The 15468-nt window shown below is 32.1% G+C and overlaps 1 protein-coding gene across 1 annotated transcript in view; it reads right to left on the bottom strand.

Moving 5' to 3' along the window:
* Nucleotides 1-14949, bottom strand: part of LOC140444669 (uncharacterized) — a 30133-nt gene extending 15184 nt beyond the window's left edge. The window contains exon 1 of the mRNA XM_072536429.1: nt 14664-14949. Within this exon, the coding sequence (XP_072392530.1) occupies nt 14664-14949 (286 nt within the window). The remainder of the gene's footprint in view (nt 1-14663) is intronic.
* Between the last annotated feature and the right edge of the window lie 519 nt (nt 14950-15468).

The following is a 15468-nucleotide window of genomic DNA, read 5'->3' as shown; positions in this document are numbered from 1 at the left end:
TTAAATTAGGTTGTGGCTCGGAGTCATTCAAGAAAAAGTGTAACGCCCGCTCACGTCTGTTACAGTGAGTCACCGAACGAGAGAGAGGCCCGCCGGACCGGCGAATGCCTTGCGTCTCTCTCCCACTCAAACATGATCGGTCCGCTGCGCGCGGCACTAGAGAATTAGGCACGTTGAATCGGTGCGTGCTTGGCGTTGGAAAACCGAGAAAGCGTCATAATACAAGTTCACACGTGTGGTTAAAGTATCGTCAGCTGTGTCTGTAGTGAAAATGTGGAGTGCTTAGATTCGTCATTTACAACAACTACAACAATAAAGGTAAATAATTGTACACTAATATTTCATTATCGTAAACTATGATTGATTGATTAATTGTTAGATTGACACAAAAGTTGAGAAACTGAGTTTATAGGTTATGTCATACTATTGACAAATGTTGATAGTGTTAAGTAAATTATTACTTTAAATCACTCTGCAATCAATCGTAATTCAGTCGATTGAGAAGAAACAGCGCGTATTGCTAGTCAAACATTTAAAATAACAAATTATAACTTCTAACCTGTCAAAACCGGGCGACCAAACAAACGAACTAAACCGACCAATCACCACGCGCGGAGTTAGAATTTAACTGTGTTTAGCAAGAATTTCAAATTCCAATTTTAGTAAATGTTTTAATTTTCAACTTTACCATTTACAATTACAAATTTTAATTAATTTCAAATTTATTTAGCAAAATTTTGAACCTTCGATCTGAATAAGTGTTTTGATTTTCAAATTGATTCTTTAAAATTAAAAATATTAAAATATATATAATCAGAAGTGAACGTCACATAACATTATCTGTACTTATTATTATTTAATATGTAGGCAAATACATGTGACCATACTTGGTAGACACAATTGGAAATAGTAATTTTTTATAACTAAAAAAAATAAATATATAAAATAATGGTAGCAAACAATAACTTCAATGATCGATATCTCCGCAACTAATTGATATATCGAAAAAATTTTCAAATAAATTATAGTTAAAATTTGTGCAATTCTTATTATCATTCAATTCCTTGTTCCTATTGTGCAATTTATTAATATTCATATCAATAAATATTCTACCGAGAAAAAGACGTTGTCACGTAAAATCTTCGCCCGTAAAACCGACTTTACAGGCAACCGATTTTTTTTTCTTCTTTTTATGTAGAGATAAGTATGTATATTTTTTAATGTGGCTCCAGTTATTTGTCGTTCCATCGTTTTCGTAATCTTCCTATTGGAGAATCGTCTCTTGCCGATTGTCATTCGGCTTATATAATCGTTCCATTCTACTCTTCTATTTCTCATCCACTCCTTAATGTTCTCCACCATCCATTTTACCATAAATTTTTCTAAGTGTTTTTATCTCTGGTGTTTCTAACATCCTTTTTATCCTTTTTTGTGTTAGATCGTGTTTCTGCCGCGTATGTCATTATTGGTCTGATGACTGTTTTGTAAATTCTGCCTTACATTTTTATCCCGATATTTTTGTTTCTCCATTTTATTTAATTCAGAAAACCTACGGCTCTATTTGCTCTATTTACTTTATCTTCCACTTCTGTTTTGAGCTTTCCGATAATACACAAGGAAACTAAGTTTCTGTAGCTGGCTGTATACCATGTATCACAAAAAATTTGTTAAAATCCTTTATAAAAGGTATATGATTAAAAAACCCAATCGGGCTATGTCATGAAGACAAAACGTTTTTGGAATCCATATTCCATCATCAGTGTCTAGGTGTACATATTTTGAGCCACTAAATACCTGGGTAAAAACCCGTTAAAAGTTATAGGTTACAATTTAGTTTACATTATTCAAACTTATATATTAGGATGTTGCTATCATCAAGTCGTCGTAGACACTTTGTCTCAGGACCAGCAACTTCATGTGAAGTCGTACGTTGCCATGTTATCAAATCCAGTGGTAACTTTAACATCCTAATATATAAGTTTGAATAATGTAAACTAATTGAATTGAATCAATTAAATTACCTTCAATTGTGACTTATTCCCATTAAAATAGTAATTACTAATAATATTGGTCATATTTCTTTAAAGTCTGTTTTATCTCGTGAAAATAAATATTAACGTTCAATCAGTAAGCTTATCTTCTTCATTAGTCTGGCTTTTTTCTGAGAGTGACTAAGCAAGAGAAATAAAAAAGTGAGTATAATGGAACTTATAGCAACATCTAAAGAGTAATCAATTTAATTACACACTTTTTTATTTTTTGTTAATTATAAAGTAAAGTTCGCGTAAAGACACGCTTTATATTTCACAGAAATGCCAATGCTGTAAAACCAAAACAAAAAGGGTCTTTGATGTACAGCACGCCACTGAGTGCCACCCTTCCAATTATCGAGACTGTCACTTAGGAACACAAAGCTTGCGGAATCCAACCTACTCAAGAGTGAATTTACTAATGGGGGAACTTTAGAGAAGCGAGAAAATGATACCGGAGCACATGTGCATCAAAATCACAGCCAACTTTATACTTTTAGCTACACTTACTTCATTCAATCATTCGAACCAACTCGTCTGTGATAACTTTCTCGGGATGGATGCCTTTTAAATTCTAGAAAAGAAAGACCAAAAATGCAAAGGGGTGTTGACTTTTGAACAAGTTAGTTACTTGAATTGTTAAGTATTAAGTGAATGTTGGTTTAGCTTAAGTTCGGAGAGATTGTGAAAACTTTTAAATGTTAAGAAGAGAAGCAGTTTGCTTCGTACTTACTAATTATAGATGTTGGAAGTTAGCGATATTTAAATATAGTTTTATGTAAATTTAAATTGCATTTGGGAACTAACTAGAGCGTCTAAAGCAGAAATACCTTAACTTTTTATGTCTAACTGAGATAACTTAATACTAAAATTTAAAACCTTGTTAAAAATTTCATATAATATACTCTATATAGACCAGAGCCGAAGCTTTTGAACATGGTAAAAAGTATAAAAAATAGTAACAGGATGGAACCTATTGTAAAGGAAAAGAAATATATAGCAGTGGAAAAAAAAGAATACTCATTATGCCGACGGACTCTAGCGATGAACAGAAAAATGAGTTTTAAAATAAATAGAGAAACAAAAAATAAGAACACGTACCTAAACATTGCGACATGTATTGTACAAGAAGCATATGAGGAAGGAGCATTAATTTACGTGATAGGAGAACTTAAGAAATATAAAATCCACATTATAGCAATACAGGAAACACATTTGACTGGAATTGACATTGAAAAGATTAGTCCATACATGTTTTATACAAGTGCAGGCGATAATAGGAATTTTGGAGTAGGTTTTCTGATACATGAAGACGTGGAGCAGGTAAACCGATTTATAACAGAATATCTGCAATTAGATTTAAAGGAAAAAATATGATATTGCTGGTAAATATACATGCTCCTACAGAAGAAAAAGTGAAAGATGAATTTTATGAAGAATTAGAGTCATTGTCTGAAGAAATGTGCAAGGGAAAATTAACAACCGATCTAAATTGTATGCTAAAACAAATCCTGATTAATTGCTGTAAATACAACATTTCAACGCAGATACTTTTTATTTATTACAAATTCGCCTACATTACAATGGACAGAAACAATGAACATGAACAATGAAATTAATAGAAACGCTAAAAGAATTCCAAGTGCCAGAAAAAATAGCAAGATTGGTAAAAATGACAATAAGAAAAACCATTTGTTCTGCAAAATACAATGGTACAGTCTTAGAAGAATTTGAAATGGAAAAAGGTGTTCGCCAAGGAAACCCGTTGTCTACGTTGCTATTCAATATAGTTTTAGAAAAAATTGTAGGAGTAAGTGGGAAAAATAGGTCAGCCACTATTTTCTATAAAGAGCGCCAGTGCTAAGCGTATGCTGATGATGTGGTTCTCATTGCAAAAAATAGAAAAGAACTGGCAAGTATAGCAAAAAGACTGATTTGGGAAAGCTCTAAAATGGGACTGAAAGTTAATATTAATAAACCCAAGTACAGGGAAATCTCGAGCAAAAAAGAAAACAACACTAGGGGCTCCTTTAAATTAGGGGTGGAAGATGGATCCATTGTAGAATTCGAGGAGGTATATATAGAAAAGAAATTTAATCTTTGCAGATAAGTTAAATAGTAATTATGTTGTTAAAGTATTATGTTGTTGAAAATAGCTATGGTAATAATAATAACAACATTAAACTTAATGTGGCTTGTAGATCAGCCCTAACAACTAATAATCTTTATTCTAAGATAAAAGATAAGACTCCCATAGATAGGCTTAGTAACATTGTCTACAACATTCCATGTCTCTCTTGCAACAATTCCTACATCGGTCAAACATCTCAATTATTGAAATCACGTATTACACTACACAAAAGTGATTCTCGACTTCACACTGACCGTTGTGCATTAGCCAAACATGTCCATTCCACTGGTCATCTCATGGATTATACGAACACTACAATTCTCCACCGTGAGAACAATAAATCTAAAAGAGAGTTAGTTCATTGAAATGTCTTATATTTTCCTTAACGATTTCTCCATTAATGTTAAGAGTGACATTAAGAATCTAAGCGATATATACCACTTCTTACTTAAATCAGATACCAAGAACAATATAACATCACAGATAACTAACTTGACTGATATATCCATTAACAACTAACCTACTTTTATAATTAATTTTCATTAAAAAAAATAACATTCCCTTGCTTTTCTTAGATACATCTCAATAAGATATAATAATACATGAACAATAGAATATAATTAAATAAAGAAAATCAAAATAATATTTTCCTATACTGGGATTTAATTTCATTCGTTTTTACCAATGAACCTTAACGACATACAGATTCATAAGAACTACTGAATTTGTCCGCGCTTGCGTTCTGGCTAAAACAGAACCTCACTTTTAAACTTTCTAAAAATCAAAAATTTAGTTATTGCCGACAATTCAAAGAATTACCTCCTTTTAAATGTAGTTACATTGGGTTTTTCGATTAACCTTGGGTAAACCTTTGCATGTTAAGTTCAAAGCTACCTTACATTTCAAACCTTAAAAAAACTTTTTTTGCACATAGTAACAAAAAACACCACTATGTTACTAGCAAAGTTTTTTAATATTCTAACTCTACAATTCTACGTTACGGTAAGATCAATAATGTTTTAATAGATAATATATGGTAGCTAATTATAATTTATTCTCTTTCAGCCCTAAAGAAGCGAAATTAATTCTCTTTGGCGAAAACGTTCGGCGAAACAATTGATACTCATTAGAGTCTTTCTTGCAGCTTTCCCCAATATCTAAGAGTTTACTATATATATATATATATATATATATATATATATATATATATATATATATATATATATATATATATATATGGGTCACACTATATATATATAGTGTGACCCATTTAGATTGGAAACACCTCTATAAAATTTGAAGTTGTTAACCGATTTTAACCAAATTTTTTTTTAATGTCATGTAATAAAAGGTCTATTGCGGGACAAAATATGAAATATTTAGTTAAATTTTCAGGGCAGTCTACGATACTTTTTTTTCGTCGAAAATGGAGAATTTGTATTAGCGAGATTTTTATTAAAAAAAATTCTACGCCACTGGATTTAGAATGGCTTCAAATAGCTACGAGAAAATTTCATTAAGATATATTTATTAATAACAAACTTATGACAACTTAAAATTTTAAAACTCACTAAGAAAAAAACACTCTGTATTAACGTTAAAAAAAAACGGGTGTGGCAGTCCAGTGGGACTGCCGGTGGAAGTTACACTTCTATACACGCATTCGCCGTTACAAATTTATTTAGGAGTCAATCTGCACAATCATTACATATGTAATTCTATAGGTAAGACATAGCAGAAAGAGAAACAGAATTAATAACTAACTAACAATGAAGCATTGAATCAATATTTTGATGAAAATGTATATTTTTTTTACACATACTCTGCAGTAAATTCATTGTTTATTTTGTTAATATTAATATAATATTTTTTATTAATAATAATTTTTGTTTATTATTAATATAATAATACAATACAAATTAAACTACAATATTCATAAGTATTTAAAAATGACAATAATATACATAAAAAATACACTACAATAAAGTGCAACCTAAGTCCATATAATAATACAAATTAAAATGCAATATCCATAAGTATTTAAAAATGACAATAATGTAATAATATTAATAAAAAAGTCCTCCCCGACTGGGAATCGAACCCCGGTCTCCCGTGTGACAGGCGGGGATACTCACTACTGTACTACGGAGGACATGACACAAATCTATTTCAAAATTGACAGTTCTGGATCATATAGTGATTTATTGAGATTATTATTTTGAAATACAAAAGACTAATATAATTATGAACATTTAATAAGTAATACAAAACATATCTCATAAATAATAATATTAATAAATATTTTATTATATGTATAATATTATATGTATATATATCTTTATATAATATATATATATATATATATATATATATATATATATATATATATATATAATATTAAATTATATTATAAAAGGAACATTTTTATATTCGAGAGAGGAAGAGAGAGAAGATATATCTTCTGTCTCTCTCTCTTACTCATTATCTTAAGGTGGGTACACATATGCGAGCCGAACTGTTTGCGAACTGCTCGTGAGCTGTTCGCGAAGAGTTCGTCGAAAATATGTTTATGTTCAGGCTATCCAATACCCTAACTATCTAATAACAAACCAAGAATTAATTTACTTCGTTATTCTAAACATTTCGGTATTTTGTTTACATTATCTGTTATTAATTTCTCTCGCTACTTAGATAAGCCGCGCTCGTTCAGCAATTTTGTTTAACAGAATGATATCATCGCACACTTGGCAGAAACAATTTATAGACACAATTTATAGTTCTGCGAACATTCTTTGTGTTCGTCCCAAAAACCGACATGCTGTGGTTCCTGACGAGCAACGAACGAACAGCTCGCTAGCGGTTCGTCCCGTCGTACAAATTAACGAATATAGCGTTCACAAACGGTTCGCGAACAGTTCTGCTAGCATATGTGTACCCGCCTTTACATATGTAATGATTTCACAGATTCACTCCCATACAAATTTCCAACGTGGAGCGCGCGTATAGAAGTATAACTTCAAAATACACTCTGTATTAACAGAAACATGGAAACATAATTTTAGTTTAAATCCTAGTTGCCTCTACCAATCCACCATCTAATTGGATACATTTGTCGTAGCGTTTATGAATATTTCTAATTACATTTCTTAGGTGTTCGGGAGTAATTTCTGCACATGCCTGTCTGTGTGTGACCCATTTAGATTGGGTCACACACAGATAAAAATTTAATATGATTATATTTTTGATTAAATTTTTTTAATTAAATTTTTTGAAATTGGTAAAAATAAAGAAAAAAAACAATTGCTTTTACTGTACCAATACTGCGGTAGGAGCTGTGATTTCAGGCTCTACAAATTTAACTCATCCCCATTGCAAACAATCCATCATTTATATATTTGAATTTAGTAAAATGGTCTTTAATATCATTCAGAATTTTAACGAAAATCACCTTATATTCAACAATTTAATAAAAGTAGTCTTTTAAATGTCAGATTCTGGATTTCCTGAAATTCCAACCTCCATTTTTAGCAAAAAATACACAGAATAAACCAATATAATCCAATCTGACGTACGCCCGTCAAAATAAGAAAAGAAACTTCCGCAAACAATGTTAAGCTGCACTGACAAGTGTCCGCACAGATCCAGATCAACTTTCTGCAAAGAAGCGTGAAAACTCGTAGAATATTTTCCGTAGCATTTCGTCGGGAAATTTCCATGAATTTGGTCTAGTCTCGACGGGAGATTTGCAAATTGTTTTGTCAGTTTTGTGATATGTGGCTTGCCGGTTTCGGGCTATTTCGCAGTTATTGGAACACGCTATTTTTTTAATAAGGAAAAACCGGCTATATTACGAGAGACAATTTTCTGTTTGTTCTGTAATTGAACGGGCAAGTGGATGAAGGGGTTACAAAAAGTGATATTTGAGTAAATTAGATTTATGTAAGATTTGTTGACATTTTTAGAAGAAATCAGATTATTATTTTTGAGTTGAGTTTTTAGAACAAATTGTGGATTAAAGGTACATGACCCCATCTTCCATGGACTAGTTTGGCTGTATGTACCTAAATAAAACAATGTTGGGATTAAATACTTTAATGAAAGTATAATAATAAAAAATTTAAACCCAAATCTATAATATATTCTAAACAAAACAAGCAAAAACTGTAACGGATGTAAAGCTAAACATAGTTTATTTTGTACGAAGTCTCTGTTGTTTGGTATTTTCAACATCAAGGCCAATAATATTTTCATAGAAACCCCGATGTTTCTCTGGGATGAAGGGCAACTGCTCACGAATGTTTCAGCTATATTTTAGCTATGTTTCCTGTTTTGTTTCTAATTCTGAGGAATTCAATATTTGTTAGGGGCACATAGGTTTCGGATGAAGGATATTTAAAGAGCAATACTTTCTTAATAGGAATGTACTCGTCGTACAATTCTTCATATAAGTAGCTACCAAACTCTTCAAACTCATCCCTAAAAGGAAATTTTCCATTTAGAATATTCTTTTTTTAATAATCCCATTTTCTTTGCCAAACCATCAACATCTCGAAAGTATAGTTTCATATCATTTACAACGGCAATCAATTCTTTGTACACGCTCTTCTAAGAATTTGTCTATATTGCTAAGGGGTAAAAATGCTTTCTTAAAACTTTCTCAACTCTTCCAAAATACCTATCCAAGTCCAAAGAGGTGTGCCACACCTCAGGAAATTTATGATCTATAAGATGGAACACACTCTTTAAAATCAATAGTTGGTAGAAACAGATCATCTGGAGTCGCATGAATCTTACCAGACCATAAAGTGTTTCTTTGTAGTAATATTTTCAGTATTCACGAAATGCCACAAAGAGCTAACAACTTCTGAACTTCCTCTACCAGCAACGTCTTTAGTCCAGGTTTTTATTGTAGATTTATGGCCTTCAGTAGTAACGACATGTATGCCTTAATTATAGAAGATGCAGCACGAAGTCCAACTGAAATAAACAATCTCTACGGCTCAGAAATAACAAACGAAGAACTAACTATGGCCATTAAGCGGAATTAAGATGGGAGATCACCAGGACCTGATGAGGTGCATGGTGCAATTTTAAAGCTATTAGAGGCACACCAAATCATAGCTCTTACAAAACTACGAAACTGGCTACTATCAATATTCATTCCACTTCCTAAAAAACCAAACTCTAAAAAATGTGAAGAACATAGATTAATTAGTTTGATGAGCCATGTATTTAAAGTATCATAATCTTCCTATCATTCACTCGCGCATACACAACAAATTAGAAGAACACCTGAGTAAAGTTCAATTTGGATTCAGAACAGGAGTAGGAACGAGGGAAGCACTTTTTAGTTTGCAAGTTCTAATACAGAAAGCCAGGAATGTCAACTGCGATGTGTATGCATGTTTCATTGATTTCGAAAAGGCATTTGATAAAGTCCCACATGGGAAACTAATCGATATCCTAAAAACATCAGGACTCGATGGTAAAGATATAATAAGATTGATCTCAAACTTATTTCTCCAACTAAAAGCAACAGTACGATTAGAAAATGAACTGTCCGAGATCTTCACAGTTGAAAAAAAAGTTAAACTGGGTTGCATATTGTCACCGGCATTATTTAACATATGCTCTGAAATTATCTTTAGAGAGGCCTTGGACGAATCAGAAGATGGGATTGCTGTAAATCTCCAACTTATAAACAATAATAGATATGCAGACGATACAGTGTTGTTGGCAGATAGAACATAGCTCCAAAGGATGATTGATAACGTTGTAGAAGCATGTTACAAATACAGCCTAAAACTAAATTGCAAGAAGACAAAAATAATGATCATTAGTAAGAACACCAACATAAACGCCCAAATTACAATAGGCGATACACCGTTAGAAAGAGTGGAAAACATATGCTATTTGGGCTGCAATATTAAGGATACTTGAGATCACAGCTATGAAATAAAAACTCAATAGCCTTAATAAGATTCTCTGCAACTTACGTGTAACTTTTAGGACATTATGATAATAATGGTTATATATGGTCAGTTCCAGGCGATTAACGATTGGGGCAGCTATTTAAATCCTATATATTTCATCACTGGTTATAATAGCCTCAAAAATTGGACAATACTAATACTCTACAGTTAAAATCTTCGCCGATTAGAAGCTGATCGAAATAATTTTCCCGAATTTACGACAGTTACTTTACAAATAATAGTAGATTCTTCAGAAGAAAAAACCAGTTTGCAGAATAGCCACCACGGTGTTTTTTCTAAAAATACTCAATTGTATACACTCTTATAGAACATGCAGATACCACTGCTGGCTCTGCCCATGGACTTCTTTAAAGCATCAACACTTATAACGTTATAGGATGACGAATCCAATCGACGAATTATTACACTTATTAAAGAGCCATGTTTTACTAAGACACAAATTTTACATTTGGGTGATTCCTGCTCTACCACGTTTGGTTTTTCCTGTTGTATTTATTCTATAGTACAACATTGCATTCTAACTGTGGCTTTTAGTATAGGTATATTATTTATGTATCTATTCGTTTTCTTTTCTTAGAACTATTTCTAACACTGTAAATTTTTGTCCACTTAGAATTGACTAAATTATGTAAATCAGATATTTGAGGTAATTACACTTTGCGATAGCGAATTTGATGAAATTCTTATAATTTTAATTTTTAAAATCAAAGTTATAATACATTATCTAGTTAAACCCAGAAAATTTAGAAAGAACAAATTAAAAAAACGAAGTTATTTGTGTGAAAACGCTTAAAAGAGCAGGATTAATCCTGTCGAAAGGAGCACAATCCCGTTTTAATATGGAGTTGATTACGCAAACAGAACATGGGGCAAATATAAGTCATCCTAAGCAAAATTGCCTTGGGAGGTGCTTGCTAATTTCTCATAATGTTAGGTTCTTGTAACACGTGCGTCTAAGCTGTTCGCAGGATTATAATTCCTGCTCAAAACTCAAATTAAAAATAACAGACAACCGTTACGTGCCACTGTTTCCTTTTTTATGAAAAGTACTTTTAAGCCTTTCCTTATCGTTAATTTATAAATTTTAATTAGAGGGGCTCTTTTTTAAGGCTCTTATGTTTTGTTGGTTTTTTAGGTGCCGCGGTAATAAACACTTCTTTATAGGGGGAAATAATGTAATAATTTAGAAGTATTAATGCGTGAATCGAAGTAGGTAATAGACTTCGTTTAATATATAAAATATATGAGATTTGTTGCTATTATTGTTAGATTAAATATATAAATAAATATTTGATATATATATATATATATATATATATATATATATATATATATATATATATATATATATATATATACTATTATGATCTATTTTAACTCTATTGATGTTTATCAATAACTGTGAATCTCTCGTAGGTAGGTTCTTTCTTAGGTAACGCTAGAATTTTAAATTTAAACTAACCTAAAACTTTAAATTATTTAGTAATAAATCTTACATTAAAAATATTAATAATATTATTTATTAATTATATTAATATGTAAGTAATATTTTTTGTATTATTAATTAAACGTATGGATATCTATATACAGTCCCTGGCCAAATTATTGGACGCACTCCTGTTTTTTAATAATTTGATGTTTTATTTGAGTTTATATGCAGTTCTTTTACATACAAACTTACATGAAATGGATTTTTATTCAGGAAATTTATTATATATTTTGTATTTGTCATAAATGGCAACACTGTCTTAATCAATTCTTGCCGGAACGTAAACAAGTCTAAACCTGCTTCCATCGCGTTCGAAGGTTCGCTTCAGTTGCGAACGTGTCTCTGTGGCTTTATGTGCTCTGTTTATTTATTAAACAGTTTTATATTACGCAGTTATTTGTTTATTTCGTGCGCAGAGTTTAAGTAATCTGTTTGTACGCTTTCATCATGGGTAAAAAACGTGATCTTTCACCACGTAAAAAAGCTGAGATAAAGGCCCTAGTCAATACTGAAATATTTTCAAACCGCGAAATATCACGAAGGTTAAAGGTTTCTGAAGCTAGTGTACGACGCATAAAGAAGAAGATTGAATTAGGGAAAGAATTGAGCCCAACGAAAGAAAAAATGCGACAGAAAGCCTATTTTCACTTTAAGGTCAGAAAGATCTTTAAAGAAAATTTGTCTGGAAAACAGATTTGCTACCACAGAATTAATAAAATCGCAACTCAAAGATGTCAGTGTAAATGCTTCTGAACGTACTGTGCGAAGAAAATTAAAAGATTTGGGTTTTATGGCCTGCCGCCCCTCTAGGAAGCCCAAGTTAACACCTGCAATGAAAGCAAAGCATCTGAATTAGACCAAACAGTTGCGTGATAAAGATGTGGACTTATCTATTTGTGGACTATATTTCATATTTCTTTCACAAATAATGCATTTAACCATTTAACCAACATAAAGACCAGCACATATTTTTTTCTCTATTGTTGACAGGTCTGCTTCAGTGATGAAAGCACATTTGAAATTTTGTAAAACAAAGCTCAGTTTGTGCGTCGTCGTCATGGAGAAAAGTTTTATCCTGACTGTGTTGTTCAGACTGTGAAGCACCCTACAAAAGTAATGATTTGGTCAGTCATTAGCGGCAAGGGTACTGGACGTCTGTACGTGGTAAAAGGAATGATGCGGCAAGACCAGTACAAAGATGTCTTGCAAAGGCGGTTGATTCCGCAGCTCCAAGACCTTTGGTTTCCAAATGGGGAACCATTCATTTTTGCGCAAGATGGAGCTCCCTGCCATACAGCACGGTCTGTCAAAGCTTTTTTGGCAGAACAAAATATCTCTTTGTTGGATTGACCGGGTAATAGTCCCGATATGAACCCCATAGAAAACGTTTGGGAGTTGATGAAAAGAGAAGTAAGTGGCTAAAGACATGATTACAAACAAAACGCAGCTCTTAGAAAGAATAATTTACGTGTGCAATCATCATCCTCAAATGCAAGAGACAGTACAGGCTTGCATTGATAGTATGCCGCACAGAATTAAAGCTCTAATAGCGGCTAAAGGTGGCTCAACAAAATATTAACACTTAATTGTCGTTATTTCTGTTTTCTTTCAAGAGTCAATAAATACATATTTGTTTATTAATAATGATGTTTTATTGGTAATAAAATATAGACAATTAAATGGACAACCAAATAACATACATTGTTTCTGGTATATAGAAAAAACCTATTTAGTATCAGCTCATAATTAACATTTTTTATAAAATCTAAAATCTTATAGTGCGTCTAATAATTTGGCCAGGGACTATATATATATATATATATATATATATATATATATATATATATATATATATATATATATATATATATATATATATATATATATATATATATCTAGTATGGATCTCTTGAACAAACAACAAAATATAAATAACAAAATATGTAAAGTAATATTTTTAATATTTAAAGAGTGCATTTACAAAAAGCTTTCACGTTAATTTATTTCCATTTCATCACCTTTTTTTCTTGACAGTTATCTACCTAATATCGTAAAATTAAATATCCTTTTCGAAAAATAAGTAGCTACACTTCAAATAATTCCCGTTTTTCAACAAAGTGATGAAAAGGGACCCTCGTTTACAGGATTTTATCGAAATTGTTTCCCATTTCCAGTCAACGTACTTTTTAAGTCACTTCTCGATGCCGCATTTTTATTCAAGTGTTGTAATTCGACCTTACTTTTACTTTAGATTATTTAGAGGACCGACATTTAAAAGAACTTATTTACTTAAAAAAAACTCAAGTAATTTTAAAAACGTAATTGTAATAATTGAAAATGAGCAAAAGTACTTTTGTGATTTCTCTTTGATATTGAAATGAACGGTCGTAATTCTTTTACACCTTTTACGTATCTTTTCAAGCTTATATTTTCAGTTTACTTAAATCGCAATCGAGTTCACTTTATCTTTCTTCGTATAGAGGTCGCTCTACAAGCTTACACTGGTGTATTGTGTTATGATAACTACAATGTGGATAGATCTCTTCTTTGTAATTTGAGTTCTCGAGTTCTTGATTTCTTCCAATATTCCTAACAATGTTTCTCCATTGGTCTCTATTTTCAGTTGCTCTGAGAGCTTCGCAGAATATGTTTCCAGCTGAATTCTTAATTGGTCGGACCATTTAGTTGGTGATCGTCATCTTGATCTTCTCCCCAGAACGTTTCCAGAAACAATAAACCTCTAAACAATTGACACCTCTGCGAACCAGTCCTATAGGCTGTCCAAGGTGTGCGCAGCATTCTTCTTCAGCACCATATCTAAAGGTATCAATTTTTTTCACACTCGCTTCCGAGAAAAGTACAAGTCTTTGCCCCTTATAGAAATATTTAGAATACAAGGGAATTCACCAGTCTCATCCTGATATTTTGAGAGATAAATCTGTCTTTCCAAACTTTAGTTAGGCAACTCATCGCATTGTTTGTCATACCAATACGTCTCCGAACTTCTGCTTCACAGTTACCATCGTTAGTTATTCTAGACCCGATATAGATAAAGCTGTTCACCAATTGGTATTCCTGTAATATGTTAGTCAGTTGAATAGTGTGGAATTTGTCGACCACCATAATTTTTGTCTTGCCTTTATTAATTTTCAGACAGACTTTATGGCGTTCGTACTCAACTCTTCGCAGGAGATTAAACATTTCTTTCTGATTTCCTGCTATAAGTGTAGTGTCATCAGCAAATCTTAAATTGGAGGTTTTGCTACCAGCCACTATTACTTCACCGGCCCATCCATCTAAAGCCATCCTCAAGACATGTTCACCATAAATGTTGAATAAGTCAGGTGACAAGACACATCCTTGCCTAACACCTCTCTTGGTCTTGAATTGGTTTGAGAACTTCTGATCTAGTCGTACTGTTACTATATTGGACTGGTACAGATTTTTAATAAGTGCACCTTACACAATAAAATGCCTTTTGGTAGTCAATGAAGCATATAATCAAAGGTACTTGAAATTCTCTAGACTTTTCAATGAGATTTGTTCCCTTCTACCTTCGCCCTTTATAAACCCCACTTGTTCCCGAGGTATTTGGTATTGTAGATAGGTTTTTAATCTGCGTTTGATAATATGTAACAAGATTTTACTAGCATGTGTTATTAGTGACAGTGTGCGGTAGTTTTTACACCTGCTAGTAGTTCCTTTTTTGTGTAGCGGGATAAAAATTAAGGTACACCAATCAGAGAGCCATTAATTTTCTGCTGGCACTTCGGTATTTTTATATAGCTCACGACAGTAGTTTCGCGATGTTTCCAATATTTCGTC

Source organism: Diabrotica undecimpunctata, chromosome 6 (assembly GCF_040954645.1).
Source record: "Diabrotica undecimpunctata isolate CICGRU chromosome 6, icDiaUnde3, whole genome shotgun sequence".
Classification (NCBI taxonomy): Eukaryota; Metazoa; Arthropoda; class Insecta; order Coleoptera; family Chrysomelidae; genus Diabrotica; species Diabrotica undecimpunctata.
Note: the sequence above shows the minus strand (reverse complement) of the source record. Positions and strands in the feature narration are given on the sequence as shown.